Source organism: Homalodisca vitripennis, chromosome 1 (assembly GCF_021130785.1).
Source record: "Homalodisca vitripennis isolate AUS2020 chromosome 1, UT_GWSS_2.1, whole genome shotgun sequence".
Classification (NCBI taxonomy): domain Eukaryota; kingdom Metazoa; phylum Arthropoda; class Insecta; order Hemiptera; family Cicadellidae; genus Homalodisca; species Homalodisca vitripennis.
Window position 1 is genome coordinate 28,927,111 of NC_060207.1, and position 15,940 is coordinate 28,943,050.

The window sequence follows — 15,940 nt, forward strand, 5'->3', positions numbered from 1 at the left end:
ACAAACTGTAATTTCAAGGTAAGTTTCTCTGGTGGCTTAGCTCATTCCTAAGCCATAGGACAGAGATTGTCGTAATCTTAAATATATTTTCTGAATCCATTCACTCGAGTTTTGCAGTCACTCTGGGATGAATACTTAGTCCTATTTAATTTTATATCCGTGTCAATATTATAGGGTGACAAATGATATATGAGAGACTTCGTACACTACTCTAATAACATGACACCTTATTTCAGCAACAAATCAAAAACAATTCTGGAACAAAAAACATTTTTTTTTATTTTACAAGTAATAGGTAGTGTCCAGTATTTAGACATCAATCTTGAAGAAAACTTTTCAAGTATCACTTGTCCAGACTTTCGCATTGCGATCAGAAAATTCCAATGACGAGATGGCCGTCTTATTTGATGAGAACATTGATGAAGTTGACTGTTCCAAATTTATTGATCGAGGATTGACTTTAAATGCTCACACTGATCGTTTTTGCTCCAAACTGTATTGGGCATTTATGTTTTGAGGTCTTTTCTTAATGTTATTCAGGTTCTGATGATGATATATTGAGGTTTGATTTATCCACACCTAATGTAAAGTTTGGTGTTGTTGTACAGATAGTTGCACGATTAAAGTTAAGAGAATCTTGCAAAGCGTCCTTAAAAAAGCCCCAACCATTGACTCTGTCTAGTTTGTACATTTTGGAGACAATGTTATTTTGTATGTCTAAATGTGCCTCGGTATGGAGAAGAAACTAAACTGTCCCCACATAGGCGAGGTTTCGATTTGTAATCAGTTACTGAATTAAATAATGAATACTAAATTGCTTAAGGCGTTAAAAACTCGTTAGAAGCGCTTTATAGCGTCACAAGCATTTAAAAGTGATGACGAATTTATCGCATTACTTCTCGATATAACATAAGCCTTGCCTTTAAGGCAATTTCATTTCCTTCATTTGAGTATGACGCCTGCTTGAGGTATATTGTCTTTGATTACTTTCACTATTCTATGTGCTATGACGAATATAAGAATACCTAGCGTCCCTCCATCCTTATACATTCTTTATTTTGTCTTTCCATATGTCATAGAAAGAATCATATATACAATTAAGAATTTTAATAGTTTCAATATGGTTTTTCGTTCTGTTGATGATTTTAATAAGCATTTCTCTAATCCAGCTGTTGTATTTATGGCGTGTTCATAACTTTTAATATGTATTGAACTAATAAATACTTTGATTGTTTGTATTGGCCACGTCAAAATATACTGATTGCAATATTTTTATTGCTTTAAACGACTCAATTTTAATTTTTTATGGTTTCATGTGTTTATTTTTTGTATATACTATTGTTACTGCATTGTAACAATTACCTAATCCTGTACATATTGTGGTTACTTAAGCAACCTTTAACCTTTCTTTGATTGTATTACTATTTTTGCTATAAATTATTAAATAATCTTTAATATTCCTTAGTTATAATATTCAATTTCACATATAATTGTTTTTTTAATTGTATAGCCCACTACCTTAAAAATAAATTACGAGTGGAAAGTGTCCATTAAATAGTTTATACGAAAATTTGTTTTTGTAACATTGTTATGAAACAATACACTTTTACAAAATTATATCAATTAAGTTATTTTTTAAAGGAATAAACATACATTAAAATAATGTAATCATATATAATGCTACATTGCCTTCTTAACGATCAGGGAAGAGAGTTTGATATATATTTAACTGGCATGATAAAACGTGATTTTTGCTGTTTGTGTAGCGGGATTTTAATTTCTTCACGATTTGTTAACGGTAACACTGATGACCTGACCATCTAGATCTAGTCTACCTCTGTGTTGCCTTGCTAAAGCTGTACCAAATTTTTCATTTACTTTGTTCGTTTGGCGTCATAGTCGTTACATACAATTTTTGTTGTAAGATTACGGTGTTATCGAACTTGAAGATTATTGGCTTCTAAGTAGTTGTTTATCATTACGATTTGCTAATATTTTATTTAATAGGGTAAATGGCTGCACCACAAATCAAAGCTCCTTCAAATATATCAGGTCCTGCCGGCGGACATGGATGGCCTAGACGAGGCGGCGGTCCAACATCTCAGACAACAGCTCAGTTCAATGAGTCAAAATACCCAACATCGTCAGCATTGACGATAAATCGTCCGATCAATTTGTAAGTATTGAAGATTAGGAGTATTTTTATAATTTGAATTAAATTTTTTTTTCCTCTGTTACCTTCAGTTAATATTAGTTTTTTTGTTTACCTAATACTAAGTGTCTGCTTTCTCAGAAATTAAAAATGGTGATCCTGTTTTCAGCACAGGAGTTTGTTATAACTAAACTGTTGGTAATACAAGATTAGGTCTGCTGATATATAACTTGTTATAATACACATCTTGTTGAAAAGCAACAATATATTGAATAATGAGCTTAGTAGGCTAAACAAATTGTCAGAAATGAAAAATGTAATCCCCTAGTAGGCTACTGAACACACAAATTTAACTTAAAACTTTTTACTATGTACTTCTTTCTCTCATGATTCAGTCCTTTGACAATGTTTTAAATGATTAGATAATAACCTAGCTCCTTTAAATCCAAGGTGTCCAGTTCGTAGTGAGGAGATGAAATATAAAATTGAATGTGGAAATCAAATAGTGTTTCGCTGCAAGAAAGTCAGTAGTTTATATGGTATCAGTACCTGCAGAAATACAATTGTAGATTATCTATTGTTTTGTAGAGGTAATCCTAAGTGGTATACTGCACAAACTTAGTTTAAATCAAGTTTAGTTATTTTATATAATCTAAAAGAAATGCATTTCTTTAAAATATAACAGCAAGAATTATAATACACTAACACCAAGGACAATATATTACAATTTTTGTTACCAGGAGCCACGTGTATATCTAGAAATATCTCATATCATTTCTTCATATCCATCATCATCTTCAGATTCTATAAAATTAGTTACTTCTTAGTGTTTGTTTACATGAAAAATTTCTTTAACTGATAGGCCTAGTTTGAAATATGCAACAACAAGATTTTATGACGTTCAATTTTAATATATTGAATTCAAAGGATGAAACTACAACTAATGTAAATTTAATCTAGGCCTACAAGATTCTTAATTAGCATTGATTGCAACTTGAAGAAATTTTACTAAATTTAACTTGTTGGATTCTTGTTTGTAAAGTGGACTTTTTATAAGCTCTGACCTTCGTTCAGATTGTATTTTGAACAATAATTGGTTTTCATTTATTAACAATACAATTTTAGGACAGATAATAATTAAGATATTTAATTTAAAACTGCATAACAATTTCTTTGTTCTTTATTAAATGAATTAACTTACCACCAGCACGAAATTCAACCTTTGTCAAAGAACTGTTAACCATCTCTGAATAACAAGGCCAATAATATTTTAAATGTCTAATTTATTTTCAACTTAAAGATTTTGCCCTCAATTATTGTAATCCCCATAAGTGTTAATTTTCATTTAGTTTGCACCCTGGTATAAAATATTCATCACTATATTTTTTATGTTATTTGTTGAAAAGAATTAATCTCATTTATATTTATTAATATAGGCTAAAAAATACTGAACAGATTTCTTGTTTTTAGTAAAATTAAAGAAGACATTTAAACATAAAAATGTATACTACACTTTTCAGCATTTGAGATATTCTGTAATTCTTGTTTACTTTTACATTTATAGTATTTTAAAGTGCATGTCTGTGTTACAAGTTTTTCAACTGAATTAGATAATTAAAGTTTTTCCATCTAGGTACCCCTTAACCAATTACACATTTGGAACTAAGGAACCTTTATTTGAGAAAGATCCATCAGTTCCTGCTAGATTTCAACGTATGAGAGAAGAATTTGACAAGATTGGGATGCGACGGAGTGTGGAAGGGGTTTTATTGGTTCATGAGCACGGCCTGCCTCATGTATTACTTCTACAACTTGGAACCACGTTTTTCAAATTGTAAGTGTTTCTGATCTATTCATCTATAAAGAGTTATAAAGTAAGTAATGAAATTTTGTATTTATCTGTGGTTTATCTGTCTGTTAACTCTTCAATGTGGGGATTTCCTGGAGCCCACCAACTGCCTGCTGCGGTCGTTTTATGTGCTAATGATCATAGATTGCTATATTTTAGTTATAATTACATTATGTACCTCTTGTAAATATTGTAACAAATTTTATTTTATTAATTTATCTTAATTCTAATAAAAACAGTTGTTTAGGTTACAATATTAATTAATATGGAATATTATTCATATCAAGATGAAAAATTACCAGTCAAAAATTTGATTTGGTGTGATAGTTCTTGAAGCAGGTTTCCAAAATCTCGTTTCTTTCCTTTTTCCTTGTTTGAAACATACCACACAAACTCTGTTTTTCTTGGATTTCTTTTCTGTAGGTGGTATATTTTCGATGAAATGCCTCAACTAGGCGTTTTAGTTTAGGCTCAATGGAAGGGGGCCCATAGACTGGCCTCTTTACTTCTGAGCCATACTTTTCAATAAGACCCTTGATTAGTTCTAGTCTTACAGAAATATTTAGGTTATATATATTTAGGAAATATTTAGAATAAATTTAGGTCCTGGTTGCCCAGTAAAAACTTCTCTTTCAGGAATGTAACCCTCCATGGTTTCCCAAATCATTGAGGGACCTTTTTTTGATTTTTTAGGCCTAGGAGGCAAGATTTCATTTTCTGGTGTACTTTCCCCAATCAGCAACATTTGATCATCATTTAAATTATCTTCAATACAATCTAACTGTGTATAATCCAAATCTTCCACACCAGGGCTAAAGTCTATCTCACTGCCACAGTCTGACAGTTGGTCATTTAGCCAGTCGGCTATTTGGTCACTGCCATTTGACATTGTGATATCTTTATGTTTTATAAACAATAAAGAAATGTCTAAAAGTTAGAAATTATAAAACCACTTACCCTAAATTGTTCAAATTATCCATAAAAACAACTAACTTTCACAGATAGGCCTAGGCCTACATCACTCACAAACACACATTCACTAAATTACTACCATTATTATTTGCACTTACTGAAGAATGTAATAGTATTATTTAGTTCTATTATTATTATTATTTATTATTAGTATTATTATTAGTTTCAAAATAATAACCTGATATGTCTAGTACCAACTATAAACTTAATATAAAACAATTAATATTGTACAAGATCTAATAAAACACAGTGTAAACACAAGCCGGTCAGCAATAAACAACAACAGACACAATGTATTGGAATATCGCAAGACAGCTGACTGAGTCATCTGTTTGGTTTAGGTTTAGAACAGCTGAATAAAAAAAAATATATTCTGTGAATACGAAAATCAAGAATGGAATGTCCTCTTTCTAACGATATAAAACATCGCTTGAAGTAGTTCAAACTGTCGCTGCTAGATCGCTTAGGTGTACGGTCTGCACGAAAACGTGGCGTTCACGTGAAACCATCGCAATGGGCTTCGTTAGTCAGCTGTGAATGTCACGTGGAACCATGTTGAAGGGTTAATTGTTATACACATACAGAATTTTAACATTTATAGTTTATCATGAAATCAATATTGTTGTCTGCTTCTGTAATGGCTTGTAGTATAATTATGCCTAACTTTGCCCTTGGTCTATTTTCAGGCCGGGCGGTGAACTCAATCCTGGGGAAGATGAAGTTGAAGGTCTGAAAAGGCTACTGACTGAGGTAAACCTACAATCTTATTTCTTAAAGAACATCTTATTACCAGTGTAAAAACTTAAATCATTATATACTGAAGTTTTCTATTTTGATCAGGCTTTTCCCAAAATATTGGTTACAAAAAGAAATAAAAAATGTACATGGATTCCTAAAGTTTTAAAAGATAAACAAAAACATATTATCCAATTAACAAAGGAATATCGAAATATCGCGTACCGGGGTCCATTTTGGGTCAAAATTTCAATTTTTATTTTTTGACATTTTTGTATTATTTGGAATCATACGAGTATTTTGACATATCATACATACAGTTTTGGACCAGTGCAACCTTATGTAATTAATTTATTTGTTATGGTCTGCACTGTGTTTTTTTCGCTGGCAAGGGGCGTCAGGGCGAGTGACGTATGTTTATACATAACTACAGTTGTAATAATATAAGCTACACATACTTGTTGTGTTGGTAACACTGTTTGTTCTTTAATGTCATATGGTTCTTTCTCATTTGTTGTCATCTGTTATCACCAAAGTTTCTGTGTTATTTGCTTTGTGAATTGTGTTGTTTACACTTCCTGATGATAAAACTATTGGGGGGAAAGGTAGGTTGACTCTAGAAGCTATAAGTGAAATTTAATTTACTATGGGCTGGCTATTAGAAGAAATGTTGACAGGTCTGGAAAATATGAAGAGGGCTGTTTGGGCGGAAGTATTTCCATCTCATTTCAACAAATGAAGAACCAAGATCCCACAGTTTGTGTCCTAAAACTGCTGATACGTGGTGCAAATACCAACAAGCTATCCAGAAGAAAGAAGCCTATGACCACAATGAACACTTCCACATTTGCCCCTGTAGTAATGGAACAGGTTAAACAAATTTTCAAGGACTTAGCTAACTCCACGCTGCTGGCAAAATGTCTTCATGGACAGACCCAAAATCCGAGCGAGTTGCTAAACATTGTGGTGTGGTCGCGTTTTCCAAAAATCGACTTTAGTTATGAAAATGACCCTTAAGTTTGGTGTTATGAAGCCATTGCCTGTTTTCAACAAAGGAAACAATGGTTAAATGTGTGAATTACTCAAGAAAGTAGGTATAATGCCAGCAAACCTGTGCGTTGAGGTTATGAAGCGATTCGACAGGATGCGCATAAGGAAGGCCCAAAAGGCGGTGGAGGAGATTGAAAAGAAGTGTCGCCAGAAGTGGGAGGCAGCTACAAGCCGTCTGTAGGATATATTTGGAGCAGCAGGAGGATCCAGATCCAGATAACCCAGCCTATGCAGCAGGATGCACTGAGATACATGAATCACTATTGTTTAGGTTATAGCCTAGAAAAAAATTGAATTCCCGAAAAACTTGTTTATTTACACTTCGGTACCTATATCTTCCAAACTACTCGAGGTATTAGCACAGTTTTTTGTTTTGTTTTGTTCACAATTTCATGGTTTTTATTTACAGCACAGGAAATTTTGTTTTTAAAACCTAAAACCAATTCTACATGGTGCAAGTCAAAATTTTCAATAAAAAAAAAGTAAATTTTAGAAAAAATTTTTTTACCTAAATAAAACCTAAATAAAGTTATTTTTAGAAATTTCTGTGCCATAAAGACATAATACATAACAAAATACATAAAAAATTAATAAAATTAATAGTAGTTACGTCGTAAGGTTTTTAGAGATAAATGTGTACCTTAAAATGACTAATTTAACATGCGCAGCATATGGCCCCCGGACGCCCCTTAAAAACATATAGATCAGGAAAAGACTATTTACAAAAAAGAATTAAATAAAGCTAAAAACAAATATTTCTCAAAAAAAAATTGAAAACTCCGACAACATTCAAAAAACTGTCTGGAGTATAATTAACTCTGAAGATGGGGAAAATGAAAGGAAACCATTTAAAAATATAATTTTAAAACAAGATTCAGAAATAGATGTAGACCTTAAAAAAATTGCAAATATGTTTAATGATTGTTACAGATTTGAATGTAAACAATAATAATCAAAATGGGGAGATTGATGTGGAAACTGATTTTATTGATGCAGTGTTTGTAAAACCAAAGTTTGAACTGAAAACCGATTAATGAAAAGGAGGTGGAAAAAATCATACAATCTTTAAAAAATAAACACTCCAGTGGGCATGATGAAATTCCTGTGACGGTAATAAAAGCTGTGAAAACCAGCATCAGTAAAATTTTGTGTCACCTAATAAATTCTTCATTTGTATCAGGCATTTTTCCAAACAAATTAAAACAGGCTAAAATAATCCCTTTACATAAAAAAATGACCCTGAAAATATATCAAACTATCACCCAGTATCTGTTCTCCCTTCAATTTCTAAAGTATATTAAAAATCAGTCCATTTACAATTATCTGAATTTTTGTAAATTTTGGAAAAATTTAATATTTTAGGTGATAATCAGCATGGATTCCGGAATGGAAGATCAGTTGTGAGCGCCGCTGTTTCTTTTATTGAATCTGTTATTGAGTCCGTTGACAAAGGAAAATATACAGCTGGTATATTTATGGACCTTTCCAAAGCGTTCGACAGTGTAAAACATAGTAAATTATTAGAAAAACTTCATGTCAGTCATTGGAATATCTAAAAGGGCTCTTAATTGGTTTTCTTCTTATTTGACAAATAGATCTCAATCTGTGGAAATTACCCATTTGACAAATCATAACAGAATTATCAAATCATCAACAGCTCATCAGCCAATTCAGTTTGGGGTGCCCCAAGGTTCAATCTTAGGGCCTCTGCTTTTTTGTGTTAAGGGGTATAGAAGATACCTTAACCTATAGGCAAAATTCAAAACTATGTCTTTATGCTGATGATTCTAATTTGATCATGTCATCTAATTCTCCAGAAAAAACAGAAATCTTTACATTTGTGGAATTGAATAATATTGGAAACTATTTTCACAATCACAACTTATTGTTAAATTCACAGAAAACCAAATTTATAAATTTTAAAACAGCACAGAACAAAATCACAACAGAACCAATAATAACTTATAACTCATTTAACATTGAAAAGGAAAATCAAATTAACTTTTTAGGTTTAACAGTTGATGAGAATTTAAATTGGGATGAACATGTATAGGGTGGCACCTTTTTTAGAATCGAACATTTCAAGGAAAGGGAGACAAAAAACTCAATAAAAGGAAAACTTGCAGTCCTGCACCAAAATATAAGAGGGCTAGTAAATAAATCAAATCGCCTCCTTCACTTAGCTGAGTTGAAAAAGCCCGATGTCATCATCTTAACAGAGCATGGCCTCAGACAAAATCAGATAGAGTCCATACAATGGTTACCCGGCTATATCCTAGTTACCCACTACAGCCGTGCTAACCACAGGCTTGGAGGAGTAGCTATTTTTTGTAGACAATGCACTCCAAAAATCACGTTGAAGAAGTTGATGTGTCTCAATACTGCCAAGAACTTTTTATGTGAGGTCACACTTATGAAGATCAATCTCAACAATTATATTACTTATATCATGGGTACGTACAGATCGCCAGGACAGTAATCTGGATGTTGCAATGGCTACATTATCTCATCTAATAGACGACAAAAAAAATTGAGAACAAACCTCTTTTAAAAATGGGTGATATAAATGTCGACATACTCAACCCAGACAGAAATACTACAAAATTAAATGAAATGCTTGCTTACCACAATGTTCAGAGAGTCAACTTGCCAGCTACAAGAATCCCACTCCTACTTCAAAGTCATCTATAGACTGGATTGTATCAAATAGCACCATTGATGCACTTGACACAACAGTTTTTCATACTGGGCTCTCTGACCACACTGCCCAGATGTGCACTATTACCAACCTGAAGAGAACAAGTTTGCCTAAATCAGTGCATAGAGCTATTGGGAGTAGAAACTTACATGAACTGAAAGGTTTGCTAACAAAAGAAAAATGGGAAACTGTGTGTATACTTCTTTGAACTCAGAAGAAGCCTACAACAACTTTAGAAAGCTAGTGACAGCTGCCCTAGATGCTGCATTTCCCCTTATGACAGCTGGTAGCAAAAAGAGAACACTAAAGCACTTCGCTGATGCAGAAGCACTAGTGCTCAAGAATGAATTCCTAACTCACCTTAACGAGTATGAAACTACAGGAAATCTTGAGGATAAAAACAAAGCAATGGATCTCAAAAAAAACCTATGACCAAAAACTGAAAACTCTGAGAAGCCAAGCTATTGCTAGTAAAATTTCCAACTCAGAAAACAAAATCTAAAACAATCTGGGAAACAAAAAATACTGTCCGATCAAAAAAACAAAACTGCTCACCTGAACTAAAAACTAACCATTGATGGAAAGCTTATTGAAGATACATCTATAGTCGCTGAACAATTCAATAACTACTTTGCCAACATGGCAAAAAACACAATTAACCTTAATAAAAACTCTCATAGAAAACCAATTGAACCAGCTGAACGCATAGGCACTCAAATTAATGAACTTAGTTCATTAAGACCCACAACTCAAGAGGAATTAAGATTAATTATTAAAAACTTTAAATCAAAAAACTCAGCCGGTAATGATGATATATCCACAAAAATACTAAAACACTGTGCAGAAGAACTTATCTATCCCTTACTGATATCTTCAATAAATCTTTCAACGAAGGACACTTTCCCTCAGCACTGAAAATATCAAAAAATCTATCCTAAATTTAAGACTGGCAGTAAATCAGAATTAAGTAATTACAGACCCATTTCATTACTACCAACTGTCTCAAAAATTGTTCTCGTCAGGCTATTAGAACATTGCAGGTTGAACAACCTGTTAAGCAGCTCTCAGCATGGCTTCGTCAATGGCAAGTCAACAACTACAGCAATGATTAGCTTGATAGAATCAGTGACTGACAGCATAGAAAAAAGGCAACCTGACTACAGCTATCTTCTTGGATTTGAGTAAGGCTTTCGACTGCCTGGGTCATGACCTCATACAGAAGAAACTAAAAGCACTTGGTGTAACAGATAACAGCTCTGAAATGGTTCGAAAGCTACCTCAAAGACAGAAGTCAAATAGTCGAAATAAAGTTACTGAAAAAGGGGTGACTAAAGCATTCCGATCACAACCCCATCCTATACATAGAGGTGTCCCACAGGGATCCGTGCTGGGTCCAGTGCTTTTTATTCTTTTTATTAATGACCTTCCAGAATACTTACATGAATATAACTAAAACTTTGATGTACGCTGACGATACAACCTTAATCCTTGACAAACAATACACCTGAAAAACCTTAGTGTAAATGCTTTTATTGCGGTCAACATGGCATATCAATATTGTGATGGAAATGACCTAGTGGTTAACCCCTCTAAAACTACCCAATTAGGGTTTGGGAGAAGAACAGGACAAATTAATTGCTCACCAGAAGTTAACTTGGTTGAACAAACCAAATTCCTCGGAAATTACAATTGACTCAAGCTTATCCTGGACACCCCATATTGACCAGCTATGCAATAGACTAAACTCAAGCCTATATGCACTCAAACAGGTTAAAGAAATTGGTGATCTGACTACAGCACGTACTGCCTATTTTGCTCTATTTGAGGCACATATAAGATACGGTCTAGCTGTATGGGGAGGGACATCAAATGCTAACATGACCAGAATTCTAATCTTTCAAAAAAAGCAATAAGAATACTTGCAAACCTTCATTTCCGGGAAAGCTGCAGAGAGGTCTTTTGCAACATTAAAGATCTTGACCGTGAACCGCTCTCTACATACAAGAAGTTATTTTATATGTTGATAGAGAAAACCTATCAAGGCTTGAAGACCTGCACTACTACAACACCCGCAACTCAACTATGTATCCACTGCCCATTCACCACTTAGCACAGTATGAAAAAAAACCATCCTACATAGGAAGAAAGCTCTGAGCAACTGTCTACCGATAGAAATAAGAAACGAAGAAGGGGAAACAGCTAAAGACTGAACTCCATAAACTGCTCTCACACCAGGCCATCTACACACTTGGAAGAATTTTACCAAAATGACCAACCCTGGACATTGATATTCTACTCTAAATGTTTTATGTCACCAATTAGGTTTATTAATTTTTGACACTATCTCTGTACTTGATGTATATGAATAAAGAACATTTTGACTTTGACTTTGACTATAGAAAATTTTAATTAAAATTAATTCCGAAATCTTTGCATTATCAAAAATGTCCTTATATTGTCATTTGGAAACCTTAAAAAGTATATATTTTGCCCATGATCACTCCCACCTTTTATTCGGTATAGCTTTATATGGATCAACAACAAAATTAAATATGGATAGCATTTTGAAGCAACAAAAAAGGGCGATTAGAATTATGCTTAAGCTGAAACGTGATGATTCGGCCAGAGAACATTTAAAAAAATTAAAAATTTGTACAGTTTTTGGTCAATATATATTTGAAACAATTCTTATTGCCAAAAAACGAGAACTAGAGGCAAAATCAATACCATTATCCCACTCTTATAATTTTAGGAGGAGAAATGAGATAGTTCAGCCTCACAGGTTAAAATTTTTCGAGAAAAAGCCCTCATATGCAGGTAACACATTTTAAAAATATGTTCCTGAAAATATTAAAAAAGACAATGATTGGTCAAAATTTAAGAAAATGCTCAAATTTAGCAGTTTATTCATTAGATGAGTTTTCCACCTCCCATAGTTAGCTGTAGTTACACAACATTTCTGTATGTAGTATGTATTATTTTTTGTTTTAGGTTTATATTTTATTTTGACACTATTCACTGCACCACCAATGTACATGATTCATGAATAAAAACGTTTGACTATTGACTATATGCTTGGATATAAGTCTACCGATTAGTCCTTTTTGAGCTTATGAGTTGTGTTTATTTAATACAATAAATTAGTATAATATTAATTTGTTAAATACCAAGAATTTACCAGTTGTTGGAAAATTGTGTGTGTACGCATGCTCTCGCATGTTTGTGTGTGTCAGCTGTTACTCATTGCTTTGCATGCAATTTCCTGCTGAATAGCAGAGACATCACAGGCTTATCTTGAGTGAATGGCTGGAGAAGTGATGGCTATTGGAAGATATTGCAAATTGAATTTCCGTACAATATTCAATGATTTTTTTCAATGTATAGATCATAATATTTTAGTAGCATGTGAACTATCTTAGGCCAGAGGGAGAAATTTAAAAATCTAAGTCAGTTAGCTTTCTAAGTGAGACCTCTTCAATAATTTAAGCTTTCTAAGTGAGACCTCTTCAATAATTTATTATGAAGAGGGAGTACTATTATTATTTTGAAACGAGAGTAGACATATTTGAGAAACATAACATTATTTCAGTATTAATGTAAAATTTCATCACAATCAAGTAATAGTTTATGTGGGACAGGAGCACAAAAATCCAAAATATTACATCTATAAATTTTATATAAGTTAAATTTGTGAAAGTAACATCTACCTGTTTAGCAGGTCACCCAGTTCACTGTCTTTGTTTGTATTTTTAGTTTTAATTCTTAGAACTTAACCTATTTCTAAACCTGATACAGCACAGTGCAAGCCTTTACTGTCTGATCTCAGTTCGCTGTATTACCCTATTTCATTGATTCAGTTTAGGAATAGTATCAACTTTTATAAACTTCATAAGTGTTGTATCTCTCATCAATGCAAAACACTCTCACTTCACCCTCAATGATTCCTCATCCACAAACAATTGCATTTTAATTCCATGTGCAATGATGCTTGCTGTGCTCAAATTATAGTCATGGAAAGAGTGGCTCATTGAGTTATATTATTGCTTGTCCTTTTTTTCTTCTGCTACTTTAATATCTTCCATGCTATAATATCAGAAGAACCCAATATGCCATATATAACTATATTAACCATTGCCAAATATATCTATATATATATATATGTATATGTATATTAAGTGCACATATTAATAATTTTGATCACTAAGCTTAATTGAATTTTATAGCTATGTTTCTTACCATACTACGTTATGTGTAAAAGACTCGGTTGCTCCACCAAGCTTTGGGATCTAAAACATAGTGCATTCAATTATGCACCTGATGTGACAACGAGAATACCTCTTCACCTACATTACACTTGCTTTGTAGTATGTGTCTCTGATGTCAAAACAATGCAAAGAGTTTGTTTTGAGCTTCTTTACCGCCGAATTTTTTTAGGGTCTTTTCAGACGTAATTAATCAGAAGGTGAACTGGAGCTAAACTCAACATTCATATCGCCTTCATCTTCAAACCACCTCCCTGTCCTCTCCACAACTGGGACAGGCGGTGTGTCGAGGTCCACGCAGCCAAAGTTCCTGTCAAGACTGCCAAAATTAGACAGCTTTGGCTCACCAGCATCACTAGGTTCTAAATCACTGTCAAATAATAGATTTGGTAGATCTCACCATCCACGACTTGACTAGGCCCTGCCATGGCTAATTATTCAAACTCACTCACTTAAGAAACCACACAACTACACAGATATGAAGCATGTAGTTGTTTAGCTCCCAAGTCCAAGTGACTCACAGCATACTACACAGTGATAAACATTTCACCTCAAGTGCTAACTATACACTGGCCGCATTAAATAACAATGGCTTAGTGGCTCTAATCTGAATTAGTAGCATTCAGTGTGTTAGGATTGGCCAATTTTTACCAATTGTTTTCTATCAAAGTTAGCAGGTAATCTACAACCTATTATTACAGTGTCACTTAGTTTAATTATTATTATAATTATTAAATGCAACAACTTATTATTTTGTAACAACCTGCTATCCATATACACACCAAAACATTCTGAATGTAATTACAAAGCACTTTTTTTACTATTAAAGGATTAACCATTGTACTAAAATTTCAATAGGGTCTGTGCAAGAAACAACTTATGCGTATCACAGAGTCGTGTAGTAAGTAAAGTCCATGGTGAGTGCTGGGTCTCGTAATCAGATTAAACAGCATTGAAACTGACTGTATCAGAAGTACAATGTTGAGGCTAAGGAAATCGTTATTCACCATCAATGGAGTAGAATATGGTTGTTCAAATCTCTTCAATCAATCAATCAATAAATCTTTATTTACATTTTCGTCAAGAAAAGTAATGGCGTCAATTACATAGAATGTTATAATACAATGCAATACAATGGTGTCAGGCTATGCTCCGACAAGAATGTAGAATTCTTGAATAGAGTACAAGGGTATTCTTGATAAATTTGTGTCTTACATCTCAGTTGCTGATTTCCAAGGTAGAATGTGAAATGGTGGAAATGATAGGTGGAAGAGATGACAATCAGAGCTCTGGGATTTGTTAACTGACTACTTGTACTGTATATAAATTTATATGCTGCATGTAAAAAAAGTCATTCTTACTCTAATCATTTCGCGTATTTCCTAAACGTACTGTTTGTTTAAAATCAAAGTTGTGTATTTAAAAAGAAAATATTTCTGGACATTTAAATAAACATGTATTTTGTCATGAGTGAAGTCACTTGTTCTACAGTAAGTTTTAATTTTGATGTCGAACAATTAAATGATTACTTATTTCATTGAAGATATATATGCCTCTTGATGGCAAGATGGTGGCTTTCTTCTTGTGACATTGATCGTGTTTTGATAGACGTTGGGGAGACAAGACGGCGTGAAGCAGGATTGGACGGTAGAGGACACCATTGGCAACTGGTGGCGGCCTAACTTTGAGCCTCCTCAGTATCCATATGTTCCTCCCCACATTACCAAACCCAAGGAGCACAAGCGCCTCTTTCTTGTTCAGCTGGCAGAAAAAGGTTAGTCGCTTGACCAAATTAAATTCTTAAACATTCTAGTTTTATTCCAGTAGTGTGATTAGTAATATCCTAGAGAATATATACAGAGAAAACATCCAATTCTATATAGTGTGGCAAAATTTACTGATGTAATCTAACGGTTTTGAAACAAACTTATTGTTGAACTGCTATTATTTGACAGCATAATTTATTGGCTGACACTTGCCTAATTCGTTTCACTAAAACGAATCCTCTGTGAACAGAAAAAATTGGTCCTAAAAACACGCCTTCAACATGTTATAATTCAGTATAGTGCAAGTATATATTCTCTGGTATAATAATAACATACAATAATAATTATTTAATTTGCCAAAGATTCCATGGTTTTTAGAAATTGACATAGGTTAAACAAGTTGATGTTTGAATTGAAAATTCAAGAATTGGTTTTATATGGTGATTACACAAGCAT

The 15,940-nt window shown here is 33.2% G+C and overlaps 1 protein-coding gene across 2 annotated transcripts in view; it reads left to right on the top strand.

The window, feature by feature from the left end:
• Positions 1 to 1,825: 1,825 nt before the first annotated feature.
• LOC124358917 (cleavage and polyadenylation specificity factor subunit 5) overlaps positions 1,826 to 15,940 on the top strand; it is a 31,680-nt gene continuing 17,565 nt past the window's right edge. For both annotated transcript variants that reach the window (XM_046811178.1, XM_046811187.1), the window contains exons 1-4: positions 1,826 to 2,176; positions 3,786 to 3,986; positions 5,660 to 5,723; positions 15,327 to 15,492. In XM_046811178.1, coding sequence (XP_046667134.1) covers positions 2,013 to 2,176; positions 3,786 to 3,986; positions 5,660 to 5,723; positions 15,327 to 15,492 — 595 coding nt within the window. In that variant the 5' untranslated portion in view covers positions 1,826 to 2,012. The remainder of the gene's footprint in view (positions 2,177 to 3,785; positions 3,987 to 5,659; positions 5,724 to 15,326; positions 15,493 to 15,940) is intronic.